At 42.4% G+C, this 16,842-nt stretch overlaps 1 protein-coding gene across 1 annotated transcript in view; it reads right to left on the bottom strand.

The window, feature by feature from the left end:
* The window catches only part of CSMD1 (CUB and Sushi multiple domains 1), a 1,985,846-nt gene that overhangs the window by 387,856 nt on the left and 1,581,148 nt on the right, over positions 1-16,842 (bottom strand). The window contains exon 13 of the mRNA XM_070460176.1: positions 175-357. Within this exon, the coding sequence (XP_070316277.1) occupies positions 175-357 (183 nt within the window). The remainder of the gene's footprint in view (positions 1-174; positions 358-16,842) is intronic.

Genomic DNA, 16,842 nt, shown 5'->3' with positions numbered 1-16,842 from the left:
CACTGACTGGCTTTAAGTCAGTGGAGAAAGAAGAGCTACGTTTGAGGAGCCCTGAGTGCTTCTGGTCAAAGCTGCGCCCCGGGGGGTGCAGGCAGCTGCCTTCCCTCAGGGCACACCCTGCTCCTCTCCCCTCTGGGGCAGCTTGGAACAGACCCCCGCCAGGAGAGTACTCACATACACAGCTGGGCTTGTTGCCAGACCACTGGTTGTTCTGCTGACACGTGATGACTCTCTCCCCCACCAGCTCGAAGGCCGCCTGGCACTCGAACGTGAGTGTGTCTCCGTGGAGAAAGCTGCTGCCGGTCCGCTTACCGTAAGCTGGGATGCCTGGATCCCCGCACCCCCCTTTCTCAATTTCTGAAAGGAGGAGAGATGAGTGGACCATTGAGAAAACACGATGAACGTTTTCAACAGTTTAGGAAGTGAACAATGGTTGACTTTTGCATTGTTTCCATAAACAGTTTCAATTCATCTAATATTTATTTAGCAGAAGCCAGAAAAAATATATACTTCAAATTTTGGAGAAAACTGTTTAACTTTTCTTTCAAAGGAAACACAAAGCTATACAGATGTGTTAACCATGCAAATGTTACAATTAATAGATGTTTCTTCCTGGTCCAAACCCTTCCTGCATGCTATCCACAACTGCTGCCATTAAAATGTAAACATCAATTTTGTTTTAATTGATGTGTTTTTTAATGTAAACCACACAAGTAAGAAGGTTCATTCTCTACTGAATATTTAAATCAATATATCCATTTGAATATTCTTTCCTTTAAATTGGTGTTAAAACTCATTTAGGAAACAAAATGAATATATTCATGGACTTCAGATGAAAAGAAAATATGTGGAATCAAGGCTCTTTTCATTAGCACATGATTGTAATGACATGTGGATACAAATGCACCAAATTATACACACATTTCAACTTTGCTCTGTCACAAATGTTAATGATACAGGATGTATTAACTGAAATATGGTTATTCATTGATTCATACAAAAATATTTCTTGAGGGCCAATAATGCATCAGGTTCTGTTCTAGGTAATGAGGTTAGTGGACAAACAAGACACAGGGCTGACATTACATAGAGGGAACCAGTAACAATTTGTGAGATAATGAAGGAGACACAGGCCAGGGTGCCCGGACCTGCAGGAGGATGCTGGGGAAGGGCTGTTCTGCAGAGGAAGGGAGGGATTGGCCAGAGCTGCCTAGGAGGTTTCCACGGGAAGAAGATTTTGCAGGGTTTTCAGAAGATACACAACGTGATCCGCGTACAAGTTCAGAAGACCCTCCTCTGGGCTGGGAGTGGAGGCAGGAGAAGGGTGAGTTTCCATAACTCAGGGAGGTTTATCTGTGCTTGGCTCACAGATGCATCTCTGGGTCCATGGTCCTTCCTGAATTCGTCATGTGTTTGCACTTTGTCGTCTTGCTGTGAGCAACAGCAAATTCAGATGTAGCAACATAAATGCTTTGTGATGAGGTCTCAGTGTCTGGAAAGTCTGTGGAAGTGACTCAGCTGAATTTCTGGGTGGTTTTCAGGTACATTCCTGCCTTGTGGGGAACCTGTCCAAGCTCAGAGATTGATCCAAAGATGGCTTATTCTCCTCCAGAGGAGAAACTCTACTTTCAAGTGTTCAGGAGTATCAGAGAGGTGACATCAGCTGATAATATAATGGTGGTGAAACTTCAACATGTAGGATATCAGCCCATCTGTTTCTGAAGCAAATTAGCACAAGAACACAAAACCAAACCAAACCAGGTACTTTGTGCAAACAAGTTCCTCACACTCCTGATGGCTCAGGCCATCAGATTAAAAAGACGGTCTAACTAGCATCAGTTAAATGGGAGCTCCAAAATCACTGCAGATGGTGATTGCAGCAATGAAATGAAAAGACGCTTACTCCTTAGAAGGAAGATTATGGCCAACCTAGACAGCATATTAAAGAGCAGAGACATTACTTTGCAAACAAAGGTCTGTCTAGTCAAGGCTATGGTTTTTTCAGTGGTCATGTATGGATGTGAGGGTTGGACTAGAAAGAAAGCTGAGTGCCAAAGAATTGATGCTTTTGAACTATGGTGTTGGAGAAGACTCTTGAGAGTCCCTTGGATTGCAAGGAGGTCCAACCAGTCCATCCTAAAGGAGATCAGTCCTGGGTGTTCATTGGAAGGACTGATGCTGAAGCTGAAACTCCAATACATTGGCCACCTCATGCGAAGAGCTGACTCATTTGAAAAGACCCTGATGCTGGGAAACATTGGGGGCAGGAGGAGAAGGGGATGACAGAGGATGAGATGGCTGGATGGCATCACCAAGTCGATGGACATGGGTTTGGGTAAACTCCGGGAGTTGGTGATGGACAGGGAGGCCTGGCATGCTGCGGTTCATGGGGTTGCAAAGAGTTGGACACAAATGAGCGACTGAACTGAAATGGGAGCTAAAATATTCTTGGATGCAATGCAGGCCAAGAAAGCCTTGGAGGACACTCTTCCTTAAGGGCCAGCCTTGGAGTACAAGTGGATGAACCTGAGCTGAACAGAGGCAGGAATGGATCTACTTGAATTTAACACTTGGATTACCTTGAACCAAATTTCTTTGACTGAAGGCAATTTGGACTGGTGGTTTATAATAGAAAAGAACTTATTTTTTTTAATTTATTCATTTTTCACTGAAAGATAATTGCTTTATAGTATTGAGTTGGTTTCTACCAAACATCAACATAGATTTGATGTTGAATCAGCCATAAATTTATCTATGTCCCCTCCCCTCCCTCTGCCCTCCCTCCCCATCCCACCCTTCTAGGTTGTTACAGAGTCCCAGTTTGAGTTCACTGAGTAACACAGCAAATTCCCGTTGGGTGTCTATCTTACCTATGGTAATGTGGTTTTCCATGTTACTCTCTCCACACATCCCACCTTCTCCTCCCCTCCTCCCCCAAGCCAAGTCCACAAGTCTGTTCTCTATGCCTATGTCTCCACTGCTACTCTGCAAATAGGTTCATCAGTACCATTTTTCTAGATTTCACATATATCCATTCGTGTACAGTATTTGTTTTTCTCTTTCTGACCTGCTTCCCTCTGTATAATAGGCTCTAGGTTCATCCACCTCATTAGGACTGATGCAAATGACTCCAATTCCTTTTTACGACTAAGTAATATTCCATTGTATATATTCCACCGCTTCTTTATCCATTCATCTGTTGATGGATTTCTAGGTTGCTTCCATGTCCTAGCTGCTGTAAACAGAGCTGCAATGAACATCTGTGTCTTTTTCAATTTTGGTTTCCTCAGGGTATTCACATAGTAGTGGGATTGCTGGGTCATATGGCAGTTTTACTCCTATCTTTTTTTAAAGGAATATCCATAGTGTTCTTCATAATAGCTGTGCTAATTTACATTTCTACCAACAGTGCAAGAGTGTTCCCTTTTATCCACACCCTCTCCAGCATTTATTGTTTGTAGATTTTTTGATGATGGCCATTTTGACCAGTGTAAGGTGATATTTCATTGTAGTTTTGATTTGGAGTTCTCTAATAATGAAGCCATGTTGAGCATCTTTTCATGTGTTTATTAGTCATCTGTATGTCTTCTTTGGAGAAATGTCTGTTTAGGTCATTTTCCTGCTTTTTGATTGGGTTGTTTGTTTTTCTGAATTGATTTGTAAATAGATGGAGAGATATTCTATGTTTCTGGGTTGGAAGAATCAATTTTGTGAAAATAACTATTCTACTAAATCTATAGATTTAGTAATCTATAGATTCAGTGCAATCCCTATCAAATTACCAATGACATTTTTCACAGAACTAGAACAAAAACTCTCACAATTCATATGGAAACACAAAAGATCTCAAATAGCCAAAGCACTCTTGTGAAAGAAGAATGGATCTGGAAATCATGACTTCAGACTATACTACACAGTTATAGTTATCAAGGCAGTATGACACTGGTGCGCGCACACACACACACACACACACACACACAAAACACAGAAATATAGACCAATGGAACAATATTGAAAGCCCAGGGATAAACCCACACACCTATGGATACCTTATTTTTGACAAAGGAGGTAAGAATATACAATGGGGCAAAGATAGTCTCTTCAATAAGTGCTGCTGGGAAAACTGGACAGCTCCATGTAAAAGAATGAAATTAGCACATTTCCTAACACCATACACAAAGATAAACTCACATTTGGATTAAAGACTTAAATGTAAGACCAGAAACTATAAAACTCTTAGAGGAAAACATAAGCAGAACACTCAATGACATAAATCAAAGCAAGATCCTCTATGACTCACCTCCTAGAGTAACGGAAATAGATAAGTGGAATCTAATTAAATTTAAAGGTTTTTGCACAGCAAAGGAAACTATAAACAAGGAGAAAGACAGCCCTCAGAATGGGGAAAAATAATAGCAAATGAAACAACTGACAAAGGATTAATTTCCAAAATATGCAAGCAGCTGATACAAGAGCTTCCATTTGATGTGACCTGTCAGTGGAACAGGGTTCAGAAGCCCAGGGTCCTGGCCAAGGACACAGCTCTGAGGTCAGGAATCAAAACAGCAGACTTGGTTTGGAAATTCCTGGGCTAAGCTGGGCCACCTGATGCAATTTAGTCTTGCAAAGTCTCCATTTTCACTTCCTCCGTTTACTACTTTCTACCTCACAGGGCAGCTGTGAGAGTTAAACTATATAATTCACACAAGTCCTGGCATATAGGGCCCATAATATTAGCTATCACTAGGATTATTAGCAAACCTTAGACTTCTAGATGCTTCTTTTTGCCTCTGTGATGCTAAAGTTCATAACTTTTTATAGTGAAATGAATTAATGGCATTTCTACACTAACTGAGTCTGAGAACTTAGAGCACATGGAAATAAGCTGGTTGTAGCCACACTGTGTGGAAGGTCTCTCTGCTTCCCATGCTGAGGGTTTAGAATGTCTAGTGGCCCTTCATCTCCACCAAAGATACTGGTATTCCCTGATCCAGACATAAGGCCAGGGCTGGCCCAGAGCAGAACCTGGGTCTGGTGAGTCCTTTTTTAAGAGTTTGGCAGGGACTTGTGATGACAAGTCCAGGGACTAGTGTTGCACTAGTAACATCCACTATCAGTAAGTCTGCATGGAAGAGCTAGACCCACTCATCAGCCACAGAATATGAAGCTTCACTTGGGGAGCATTTTTGGGCATTTTGTATTCTTGACCCCTGCATACTGTATCACTTGAGCCCCAAGTAACTGTGACAGAATCTACACACATTCAGAAATTTCACTTGGAGGTCAAACTGCCTTCACTTGAGAGTCTGCATCTACTTCACATATTGTCTGAACCAGTAAAAACAAGTAAGGGAAGAATAAGACTGGGCTGATATTGATACAGTAACCGCATCAAGCCTCCTTCCACATGGAACAAAATGTCAGATGTCAAAGATGACCCCGACATGTTCATGCTCTCCTAGAAACAAACACCATAGTCTGTTACCAGTGAAGACACTGAAGCCCCCAGAGCAAAGCTGGTCAAATATCTATTCTTAATGATCACTCTAGAAATGGGCTCTGATAATGAGGAGTCTAAGGAAAATACTAGGCTGCAATTATTTCCTCTCTCCTTCTCAGATGCTGCCTTTTTAGTAGCTGGGGACATTCGTAAACAAGTCTACTGGGGACTCAATGGCACTCCCACTGATATGTTTTTCTTTGACAGTGATCTTTAAAAGCACACAATAATGTTATTTCATTTTCATTTTTTCATGTTGATTAATATTTCTAAATTGTACGAAGTATTACTTTTGAATACTAATTTTATAACTAAATATGTATAACTAAATATATGTATAATATATTGACATTACATATTTAATGCTCATCTCTAATATATTTGATTTTTATTTGGTAGTTTATACTATACCTATAAATGTTTATATAATAAATGAGTAATTGGATTCACTAATTTTCTTTTACATTTTAATTTTTACTTTATATTAGAGTGTAGCTGATTAACAATGCTGTCATAGTTTCAGGTGGACAGTGAAGAGACAACCACACACACTCATGTGTCCATCCTGCCCCAAATTCCCCTCCCATCCAAGCTGCCACACAAGGTTGAGCAGAGTTCCCTGTGCTATACAGTAGGTGCCTTTTGGTTATCTATTTTAAACACAGCCGAGTGTATATGTCTGTCCTGAGCTCTAACGGATTCGCTAATTTTTTAATGTATCAGAACTCTCCTTTTCCTGGCACATCACTAATCACTGACATGTAAACCAAAACAGTGAAACTGAAATTGAGTCTGCCATGACAGAGACTTATCAGTCACACTTCTGAGAAAGGACATTAAAACCATTAAGGTGAGCCACGTCCACTTGGCAATCACTGATCTACAAAAGTCAGTCAATTAAATCCAATCCTTAATGTGAAATGCCACAGCTGCTCTCTGAGATTTACCACATGATCACTGCACAGCTTCCCTGTAAGACTGCCCGCCGATTGAGAGCTGTTACTGTTCACGTTTCACACTATCTTTGCCTCTGCTTTGACCCCAGCACACGACAAGAGGTGCGGATGAATGAAGGCTGTTTAAGGAGTAACCGAGTTCCCCCGGACGGCTCTGCTCAGCTAAGTATCCTGGCTTGCTGACTTGTCCACATAGCGGGACCTTCCTGTTCCTGACTCTTCATCTGCTCCTCCGCGCTCCAGGGAACTGCCCTGCCTTCTCCAAGCCCACCCACAGGAGCGCACCTGCAGCGGACCCCCCGACAGGCGTCTGTGTATCGCAGAGACTAATCTCGTCAAGCAGGAGCATCTTCACAGACCGGAAAGCCCCGTGTCAGCCTCCGTGCCTCCCACCCCATCAAGGACCCTCTGCTTCCAACGGCAGAGGTGTCCTGAGCCTCCCAGGATGTGTCAAGCTTCTACACTGTCCTCCCATCAAAGACACCACCCTCTCTCTGTCTATAATGTCCCTCTTGGTTAACGTCTCTTCAGAGCCCCATAATCTGGAGTCCTGTCACGCCCTATGTTCCCTACCTTGGGGTTTATAGGTAGCTTTCTTGTAGAGGTTTAAGAACAAGTCTTATCTGGTCCTATTTGGACATGGACCTGTCTTTCTACCTCATTACACTGTTATTTTTTCCAGAATGATAAGGTTTATCTTCCCTGGGCTTATTGGTACTTAAATGGTGCCCTAAACAAAGTGGACACTTGGCACTGTGTTGTTATTTAAAAGGAACTGAGACATCTTCCCAAGCTTAGGTAGTTTTTGGGTATAACACAGCCTGTGCCCTTTCTTTCCTCTATGAAGAGTTACTATCTGTTGCCTAACTGCTTAGCCTGTGATAGACACTTCTGAGCACCATTCACTGTTTCAGCTACAGGTCTAACCAACAAGTGAGCAGACCAAGAAACTGGTCTTGTGGAGAGTGTAGCTTAGGGCAGTCAGCAGAAAATACACAAACGGCCCAAAGTAAGCCAGACAGGGACAAACGTGCTGGAGAAAGAGAAAGCCGGTAAGAGGAATACCTCTGCTTTGAGTGATGGAAAGTAGAGTAGTCAGAGGGTCTTTTCTGGTGGGACAGTCAGTGAAGGTTTCTGAAAACTGAACGTGTCGGCAGAGACTTGAAGTGGGGGGACACACGTGAAATGTGTCAAGGGGGAGATGGTCCCACCCGTGGTGAGCAGGAGATGACCTGCAGTGCTGGGTGAGGGACACCCCTGGTAGGACGATGAAGAGCAAGGCGGCCACAGGTGACCGTGGAAGTGAAGGGAGAGATGAGGATGCAGAAGCACTGAGCCGGCCGGGGCCAGGTGATGCATGGCCTCTAGATTTTTAAGTGCATTTCATTCTTTCATTGTGTTTTATTACAATTGTGCAGTAAGAGCTATAGAAACCAGATAAACTATCAATCTCTCCCCTAAATTGTTGTGAAACATCGTCTCATAATAAAGATTGGAGAGGACACCTAAATGCCACCGTGAGATAAGACTTTCCTTAGGGTTATCAGTTCCATTGATTTTAGCTTCTTTGCTGCTGAGAATACCAATCCTGAATGATCATGAAGATTGACCTTCTATCAATACATTTACATATGCTTGGCAGGCAGCATGGTTTATAGAAAAGGCTACCAGATTGACTAAGAATCTAGATTTGATTGACAGATCTTTCACTTAATAGCCAAGAATATTATTTGATTTGACATTTCCTTAGAAATGATTTATTTTAATTGGAGGATAGCTACAATATTGTTACAGTTTTTGCCATACATCAGTATGAATTGGCCGTAGGTATACATGTGTCCCCTCCGTCCTGAATCCCCCTCCCACCTCCATCTCTCCCTCCCACCCCATCCCTCTGGGTTGCCCCAGAGCACCAGCTTTGGGCGCCCTGCTTCATGCATCAAACTTGCACTGGTTATCTATTTTACATATAGCATATGGCAATATATAGTTTCAATGCTATTCTCTCAAATCATCCCACCGTCTCCTTCTCCCACTGAGTCCAAAAGTCTATTCTTTATGTCTGTGTCTCCTTTGCTGCCCTGCAAGTAGGATTGTTGATACCACATATAAATGCTTTGATGTTTTAAATTGTGGAACATGCCCTACGTGCTAGGGTACTAGGACCAGGGATGAGTAACCCCCTTCAGGAAGTCCATAGTCTAGTAATCTGAATAGACTGTGCTCAGTGACCATCACAGGGCATTTTGTGAGACATCTGTCTCATCAAAGGTATTTGGAAGTGAATATTAAATATTGAATGCTCTTAAAATGAAGACAAACTGTTGAAGGGAAAAGAGACCCTGAACTTTTAACTACTTCTGTCTAGTCCGTAGCACTTTTTCTGCAAGTCATGTAGAAACGGCTTGAATTGGAGCTCCAAGAGTTCCAGTCAGATGGCAGCTAGACTGGGTCCAGAGCAACTCAGCCAAGGGCAGTGTTCGATGGGGTTGTCTGACTCAGGGACAAGCCAAGCGACTGGCCAGAGGCCAGTGGCTGCTACCCACCCTGTTCCTTAATGAGGGGATCTTCTCAGGACCCCTCTACTTCTTTTCCATGTTAATTTCTATCCTCTTAACGAAGACCCAGCATTACTGGGCCCCTGACTTCAGGAGAAAGCAAGTTAAAAGGGCCAGGAAGAAGCCCTTCAATTTCAGAAACCAGCTGAAGTTGGTCCTTAAAGCATGAGTGTGACAGAACGCAAGATCCGGGAGTTTCGGAAGTGCTCTGCATTATCATTATCTTTCCCGTTGGGCAGAAGCTTTGAGTAGAGAGTTCAACCATCACGTTTGTAGAGAAAGATGCACGCCTGCTTCCAGCAGAAGCAGACAGACCCGCCTTCTGCCTGGGCCTCTGCCTCCGTCAGTGGTTCCCAAACTCACCCGCACATCACAGCTGCCCAGGGATCCTCACCTCTACAAATCACAAATTCTAGTATTTCCTGATGAACCATAGCTTTGACTATACGGACCTTTGTTGGCAAAGTGATGTCCCTGCTTTTTATGTGCTGTCTAGGTTTGCCACATCTCTTTTTCCAAGGAGCAAGCGTCTTTTAATTTCATGGCTACAGTCACTGGCCACAGTGATTTTGGAGCCCAAGAAAAATAAAGTCTGTCACTGCTTCCATTTATTCCCCCATCTTTTTACCAATAAATTAAACAAGTGCAAAAATAGCTAAGTGACATTACAAGCTAAACTTCTCTTTTCACAGTACATAGTGAAACTGTCACTAAACAGTGTGAATTGTGTTTCATACGGTATCAAGATTACATTTGGCTGCTAGTAATCCAAAAGTTCAAGGAAAATCAGCTTACATTAACAAGTTTTTTATTTTCCTGAAATAACACGAATAATGGATGTAGGCGTGCAACGCAGACCCATGGTCAGATCAATAAGAATCCAGGCTCTTCATTGCTGCTTTCCATCACCCTGAACATGCTGGTCGACATAAGGGCTGCAGTCTCATGGCACAAAGTGGTTGCTGGATGCGAAGGCAGGAAGAAACCAGAGTCACAGTCCCCCCACAAGGACAGCTAGTGGGGTTCTTTCTTAAAAAAAAACAACAAAAAAGCTTTTCCAGAGGCCTTAACTAGTGACTTCTGTTATATCTCTTCGAGTTATATCTCTTATGCTGGTCACCTAACCATTCCTACCTCTGAAGAATCCTGTAAATATAATATTAGCACTTCCCATACTCTCTCATGTAGGAAGAAAAAGGAAAATAGTGTTTTCTAAAGTGGCATTTGCATAACCCATCATGCTAGCATCTGCCACGAGATGCTAGCAAAATTAGAAATTGAATCGAATGCCTGCCAAAAATACCATGTCAATGGAAACAAAATCCCCTCTCAAACATAAAATCATTTTCAATATGTTTGGCAGTGTTAGCTGGTACAGTGTTTAAATATCTTGTTAGTTTATGTTCAGTGTTCAGGGGGAAAAAAGTACAAATCCGTTTCTGTAAATTCTTTTGGGAATAAGCTGGGAGTTAAATAAAGATAAAGAAAAGGGAATGCTGTTTTAGAGAAAAGTTATTACTAGAACAACTTCCAGAGAAGTAAAAAAGTAACAAAGTAAAAGATTAGGTAAAAAAATAAAAGAATGCCTCACAGTATCATGAACCAAAGCCATTCCATGATTTATTTATTCTTTCTGAATTCTGCCGTCAAGATCATGGCAGAATCTTTATTCTGCCATGCAAGGAATCTTCTGCTGGACTAGTTGACAATTTACAGGGAATCGGCAACTTGCTGACTCCGAGTGGATATGTGTTATCACGGCCGGAGAGCACATTTGAATGGCCCGCCAGAAAGAAGAGAAAAAGGTACATAATGAAGAAAAGAAAAGAAAAAAAAAAAAAAACATGGATTTTAACTTTAGAGAGCCAGTTAATAAATTATCTGGTCTGTTAGTTCTTTTTTTCCTAAGGAGATATTAACTGCACCAAAATGAAGCTATCATTTTTGGTGGCATTTCACACGCTTTTAGTTAACAGTCTGAGATCATAAACTCACTCTTTCCTCCAGATGTGTTTTACAGCCAGCTCTTCTCATAGCTGGGAAGTCACAGTGCTTAAAGATGACTATCCTGTACCTGCTTTACTAAGACAGAGATTGTATGTTGACTTTCTCTACCCAGTGCATGGTGTTACTAAATAACATTTACTATAGAAAACCAAAGATAAACCTTCTGGGTTTACTGTATCTGCTAAGACAGTTATCTTGTGCCTACTTCACAAAGAGGATTTCTGGATTGAAACCAGCATTTAGCTGTGCATAATGTAAACATTTTTTCTAGGCTAATTTTGTCAACTTTGCTCTACAATTAGGCTCAACATTTGGGCACTTGATTATCCAATTATCTGTGCATTAGAGCAAGCCCAAAATTGCTTCTGGAAAAGCATCTTGGCTTGGCCCACAGTACTTCATTAGGTCACCTCTAAAGAGCTGGCATCGTCTCTACCCAGGCCTGTGTTCTTGTTAAGCATTTCATCTTATACAGGAACGTCATTTTATCCAAGCATATGGCTCTGTCCTAATTTGGCAACACAGCATATCTGCATAGCAAGGACTTATCTGGGCATACAATATTGAATTAACTGCTAATCACTTATTCTTCAGAGATGCTATGGACAGAATTTTGTCTCCTCCTAATGCCTACCCTGAAACACTAATCCCCAGGATGGCTCTACCTGGAGACAGGGCCTTTAGGGAAGTAACTGAGGTTAAAAGGGGTGGTAATGAGTGGGCTCCAGTCCAGAATGACTGATGTTCTTATACGGAGAGAGACACCAGCGATCTGCACACAGAGGAAGGGCCTGTGAGGACAGAGCCAGACAACAGCCGTGTACAAGCCGAGATGTCAGGTCGCAGAAGAAATCCAACCTCTAAGCACTTGGATCTTAGAAATGTGACCAAATAAATTGCTGTGTTTCAGCCCCACCCAGTCTGTGGTACATTGTTATGCCTGCTCCAGGGAACTAATACAACTTAAATTAAAATACTCTATTTACGGATAAGTGCATGAAGCTATATCCATGCAAGTTTATTCTTCTAGAGTAGGTTCATCTATCATTAGGTCAGGATTGGGCCACTTTCCTGTTCTCTTGGCATATTTCTCGTCACTGATTTAAACTTCAGAATCATGCTACTGGCATACATTGAGAGTTGTTAAAAGACAGAGTCTATTGCTCCAGGCTGCTGATAAATATTTCTTTAAAATGCCGTTGAGAATACTGGCTACATTTTAGCAAGATATTAACTTTAGGAAGTCCAAAGGGTAAAATGTATTCTCTAATTTTAGTAGTATAAAATTATTGGGAAACTGGTTTATTTTTATTCTATTAATTTTCTGGTTACAGGAGGACAAGAAGACTGATGAAGTGAGGTCTCGGGGTGGGAGCTGCTGGTGCTGGGGGACCTGAAAGCACAGTAGTGAGGACACAAGAGGGTGAGCACTGAGTTTCTAGAGTGCCAGACTTCATGGGTGGCCAGGCCTTCGACAGGACCACGCGAGCGACTGGACCAGATGCCGGCCCTCTGCTCGCCTCAGCACCTCTGCCCCTCTCTGCTCTGCGGAGGCCCCCGCTTGGTCTTAGACTTTCTCATCTTCCAAGAAGGAAGCTTCTCCTGGTGTGGAATTTGCTAAAAGGAAGTGTGAGAAGACGTGCTAGTGCTTAAGTTGGGCAAAAGGGGGCTGCATTTGGTCTGATGTTTGTAACACTTTCACCAGCATTCACTGAACCACAGATCAAAAACATTCAGCAGAAAAAGTCCAGAAAGCTCCAAAAGTCAAAGCTTGAATTTGCTGCACTACACAGCATTACAGGTAATCAAGAGGAAAGTATGCAGAAGGATGTGGGGATGTGTGTTATACGTAAATGCTACGCCATTTCATATCAGAGACGTGAGCATCCTCAAAGGTTGGCCACCTCAAGGTGGAGGCGTCCTGAAACCAATTCCCAGGGGGAAGCGAGGGCCAACCTCACAAACTCCACTGGAGAGAGGCACAGAGCCCCACACCTCCTTGCGGGTCTCCCTGGCCTGGGCCTCCTTGTCGCTGAACGCTTCCGTCCTCAGCTTACACTGCTCTTTCCCGTTACAGATGCCCTCTGGGTCCATCAGCGAATAAATAACTCCCCCTTTTCCTGCACACTTCTTATTCCACTTGCTACTTAGGTTCAGTGAGGAAATGGTGAGCAGAGAAATACTATTCCTCCACCTTCAGTCAGAAGCCTGCTAGTTTCATTACTTTGGAAGAATCCACTTTGGGATGTGATTTCATATTGAGAGGGTTAGTTAGGAGAAGGTCATATTATTATAATTTTCTCATTGTCATTATTAGTAGTACAGTATGATCAGAACATTTATAATAAGCACTCCAGAAGTTCAGTTTATTTCTCACAAATATCACTAATGCTGTTTCCTTCCACACTTCCCCACAGTGCTTCATATTTCTCAAAGATCAAGATGAATATTTAAAAAGTATATTCTTCTGCAGTTTTGGCATAAAGGAAATACTATAACTACTTTTGAATACTGTTTTTACTGATGAAGATTCTCACTTCATTTTTGGCACCAATAAGCTCTAAAACTTATATCGCATTCTTTCATCTTATTAATAAACAAAAGGGGCTGGGATGAGATAATTGCTGGCATTCCTTTCCAGTTTTATATTTTTATGACATCCTGAAGTCTTTGACATAGAACTTAGCAACAAAAATATGAACCTATCAATCTTGACTCTCCCGTGGTTAATACTTTTTACTAAAAAGACTGTTTTAGGACAATTCCAAAGAATTGATGCTGTTCATTTATGGTTATTGTCACCATCCTCCTAAAGACACACCAAGACACACCACACACAAATGTGTCTTGTAGTTTTAGCTGATTTCCAACATATTTTGCATTGCCCCCTGGGTTCAGGGTTTCCCCATTCATAGTCAACCATCTTTCATCATCACTGTTGTCATTTGAATTATTCTCTACTTGCCAGTGTGCCTCCTTCTTCCACTTTTGATGCCAAAGCCAAAATAATCTTTTTAAACCCCAGATGTCGTGAAATACCCCTGGTGAGCCCCCCCAATCTCAACCCAAAGGCTTGTGCCTGATTTAGAAAGCCGGCATTGCCACCTCCCTGGGTCAACTTTCACGGCCCACCCTCTGCCTGTGATCACAACCCAGGCTGTGATCACCACCCAGGTCCCTGATGGTACCTCCTTTCAGCCTCACGCCTGCTGTAAACACCCCGTTTCCTCCTGTCTTTAACCTGATCCACTCAGTCCACTGTTGATGTTCTAATTTCCATTGCACCTGCTCTGGGATTAGACTTGATCACAGGCTCTGCCCTCACTTGTCTCTTCTCTGGAAGTTGTATTTATCTTCTGTGATTTACTGTAAACTCTCACAGGGACTATCTTATTGACATTCAGATTCCTTGCACCTAGCCACACACAGTACATGTTCTTCAAGATTAGTTTTAATGAATGTCATAGAGTTTTCTATTTATATATGCATGTAAAACCTATGTTTGCTACCATCACATGTTTGATGCACTGCCTCTTTCATGAAACTTTTATCTAACTCCTAATTTACCTACAATCCCAGGTGGGATAGATGGGTCTAGGAAAACAGTGTATCTTTTTCTTTTTAACCTGAAAAGACAAAGTTTTTTATTAAAATGATAATGGTATATTTTATGAACAAGTAAAAACTGTGTTTATAAAAAGACCTTTAATATAATCTGGAGAATTCAGTGGAGTCCAATCACATCTTAACCCTGTCCTAGACTGAGATCTTGGCAAGCTAAAAAATACACAAGTAATTGATGGAAAATGAAAGCAACATTTCTGTACTGATAAAGTGCATCTATTTTGTTCGAAAATGTTTTCATGGTAGTAAGTTAGATAAAATAATATTTTGCCAAATAAAAATTTGAGTTGGATATAATACTTCTTCTCAGCCCTAAAAATGACTGGCCTCTCACAAGCTCAGACCAAACCGTTTATAGACTACGCATAAGTATAACACAGCAGCCTACACTTTGACACTTGTGATATAAGCAGCTCTTTAGAGCTTGTAAGCCTTTTTTTTTTTTCTCATTTGCTTCTTGACTGTCATCTCTAACCTAAATTGGGTGTTTTAAAAAATCAAAAACCAGAATAGATAATAGATAATCTATGGCTATGGGCTTCCCTGGTGGCTCAGTGGTAAAGAATTTACCTGCCAATGTAGGAGACACAGGTTAGATCCCTGGGTTGGGAAGATGCCCTGGAGGAGGAAATGGCAACCCACTCCAGTATTCTTGCCTGGAGAATCCCATGGACTAGAGAGCCTGGAGGTCTACAGTCCATGGGGTAGCAGAGTCAGACAGGACTTAGCGACTAAAGAACAATGACAAAAACAATCTATAGCTACCACTTTACTACTGCGTAGTGGGTGTTCCTAATCTGATGAAAGTGTGCCCAAGATCAGTAAATGCTCCTTGTTCTGGCTGGGGAAAGAGCTGGTAGAAATAGTTTCTTGTGCAAGCATCCACATGGTACCTGCTCTTGGACTGAGTCTCATTTTTCTGAGGATTTGACCCAGACATCCGTAAAACAACTGACTTCCTTCCATCATCTTTAGACAGTAACACTGCAGCCTGTGAATGGCCACCAACCAACCATGCCCTTTGCAGATGGTGTGGGCTTCTCCCCACTGGTGGGCAGGCATGCGCTCCCTGAGTCTCAGGAATCTGTGTGGATGCAGCATAACCAGGCACCTGGAATAACCTGGTGTCTCCCACAAGTATTCCTCTCCATCACAATCAATAACATAACCCTGGAAAGTAGCAAATTGCTATTAAAAGTGCCCTGTGCTTGTTAAAATCAAGTGTAATCATGTTTAATTATGGTGTTCAGGGGAAATTCTGTTATGTGCATAAAATACTGTATTTGCATTTCATGAAAATGTGGTTTGTTTGACTAAAACAAAAACGAGACGCTCTCAAAGGTGCTGTTGACAGCTAAGCTGAGTCAGGGAAGATGCTGCTCTGTTTTGCTTTTTCCCCTTGGTGTTCCCATTCCAAATTACAGGACCCTAGAAATCCAGGAGACATGTAACCACAGACAGGAGCTGTGCCAGCTCTTCCCCTTGTCTCATAGAGGCTATGGAAGCATCAGTCTCTAAACTCAGGGTCAGCACTACCCAAATCATTTATATGTGTCATTGAAGGTGAAAACTGTCTTTGTGGTGCTTTCCGGAAAGCTAAGGCAGGGGGTTCAGAGAGCACTTGTTGGGAAAATGACAATTTTATTCAAGATACTGATCAACGACTCTGGGAGAGCCACATTTACATGGCCAAATCCTCCACTGTGCCGGGTGACCCAGTAACCTGATTTGAGACTTCAAAGCTGACTCTGAGCTGATGATTGAGATCCAGCAGTGCTGCCTGTCTCAGTGCAGAGGGCTGGCCTGGCAGTCAGCACCACCATGGGATCCTGCCTCCTCCTGATTCTGCTGCATGAGAGCAAGAGACACTTTCAGGGGCTCCACAAAGCTGGCAAGGTCATCAGAAACAAAGAAGGTCTGAGCAAGCGTCACAGTCCAAGAAGGCATGCTGAGTAAACATAACCCTGGGTTTTGAATGAGATCCTGGAACAGAAAGAGGATGTCAGGTAAAAACTTTGGAAACCTGAAGTGTTAAGCTTTAAGTGTGCGTGGTCAGTCGTGTCCAGCTCTTTACGACCCCATGGACTGTAGCCCACCAGGCTTCTCTGTCCATGGGGTTTTCCAGGCAGAAGTACTGAAGTGGGGTGCCACTTCCTCCTCCAGGGCATCTTCCTGACGTGGGATTGAACCCACGTCT

The sequence above is a fragment of the Odocoileus virginianus genome, chromosome 32, assembly GCF_023699985.2.
Source record: "Odocoileus virginianus isolate 20LAN1187 ecotype Illinois chromosome 32, Ovbor_1.2, whole genome shotgun sequence".
Classification (NCBI taxonomy): Eukaryota; Metazoa; Chordata; class Mammalia; order Artiodactyla; family Cervidae; genus Odocoileus; species Odocoileus virginianus.
Note: the sequence above shows the minus strand (reverse complement) of the source record. Positions and strands in the feature narration are given on the sequence as shown.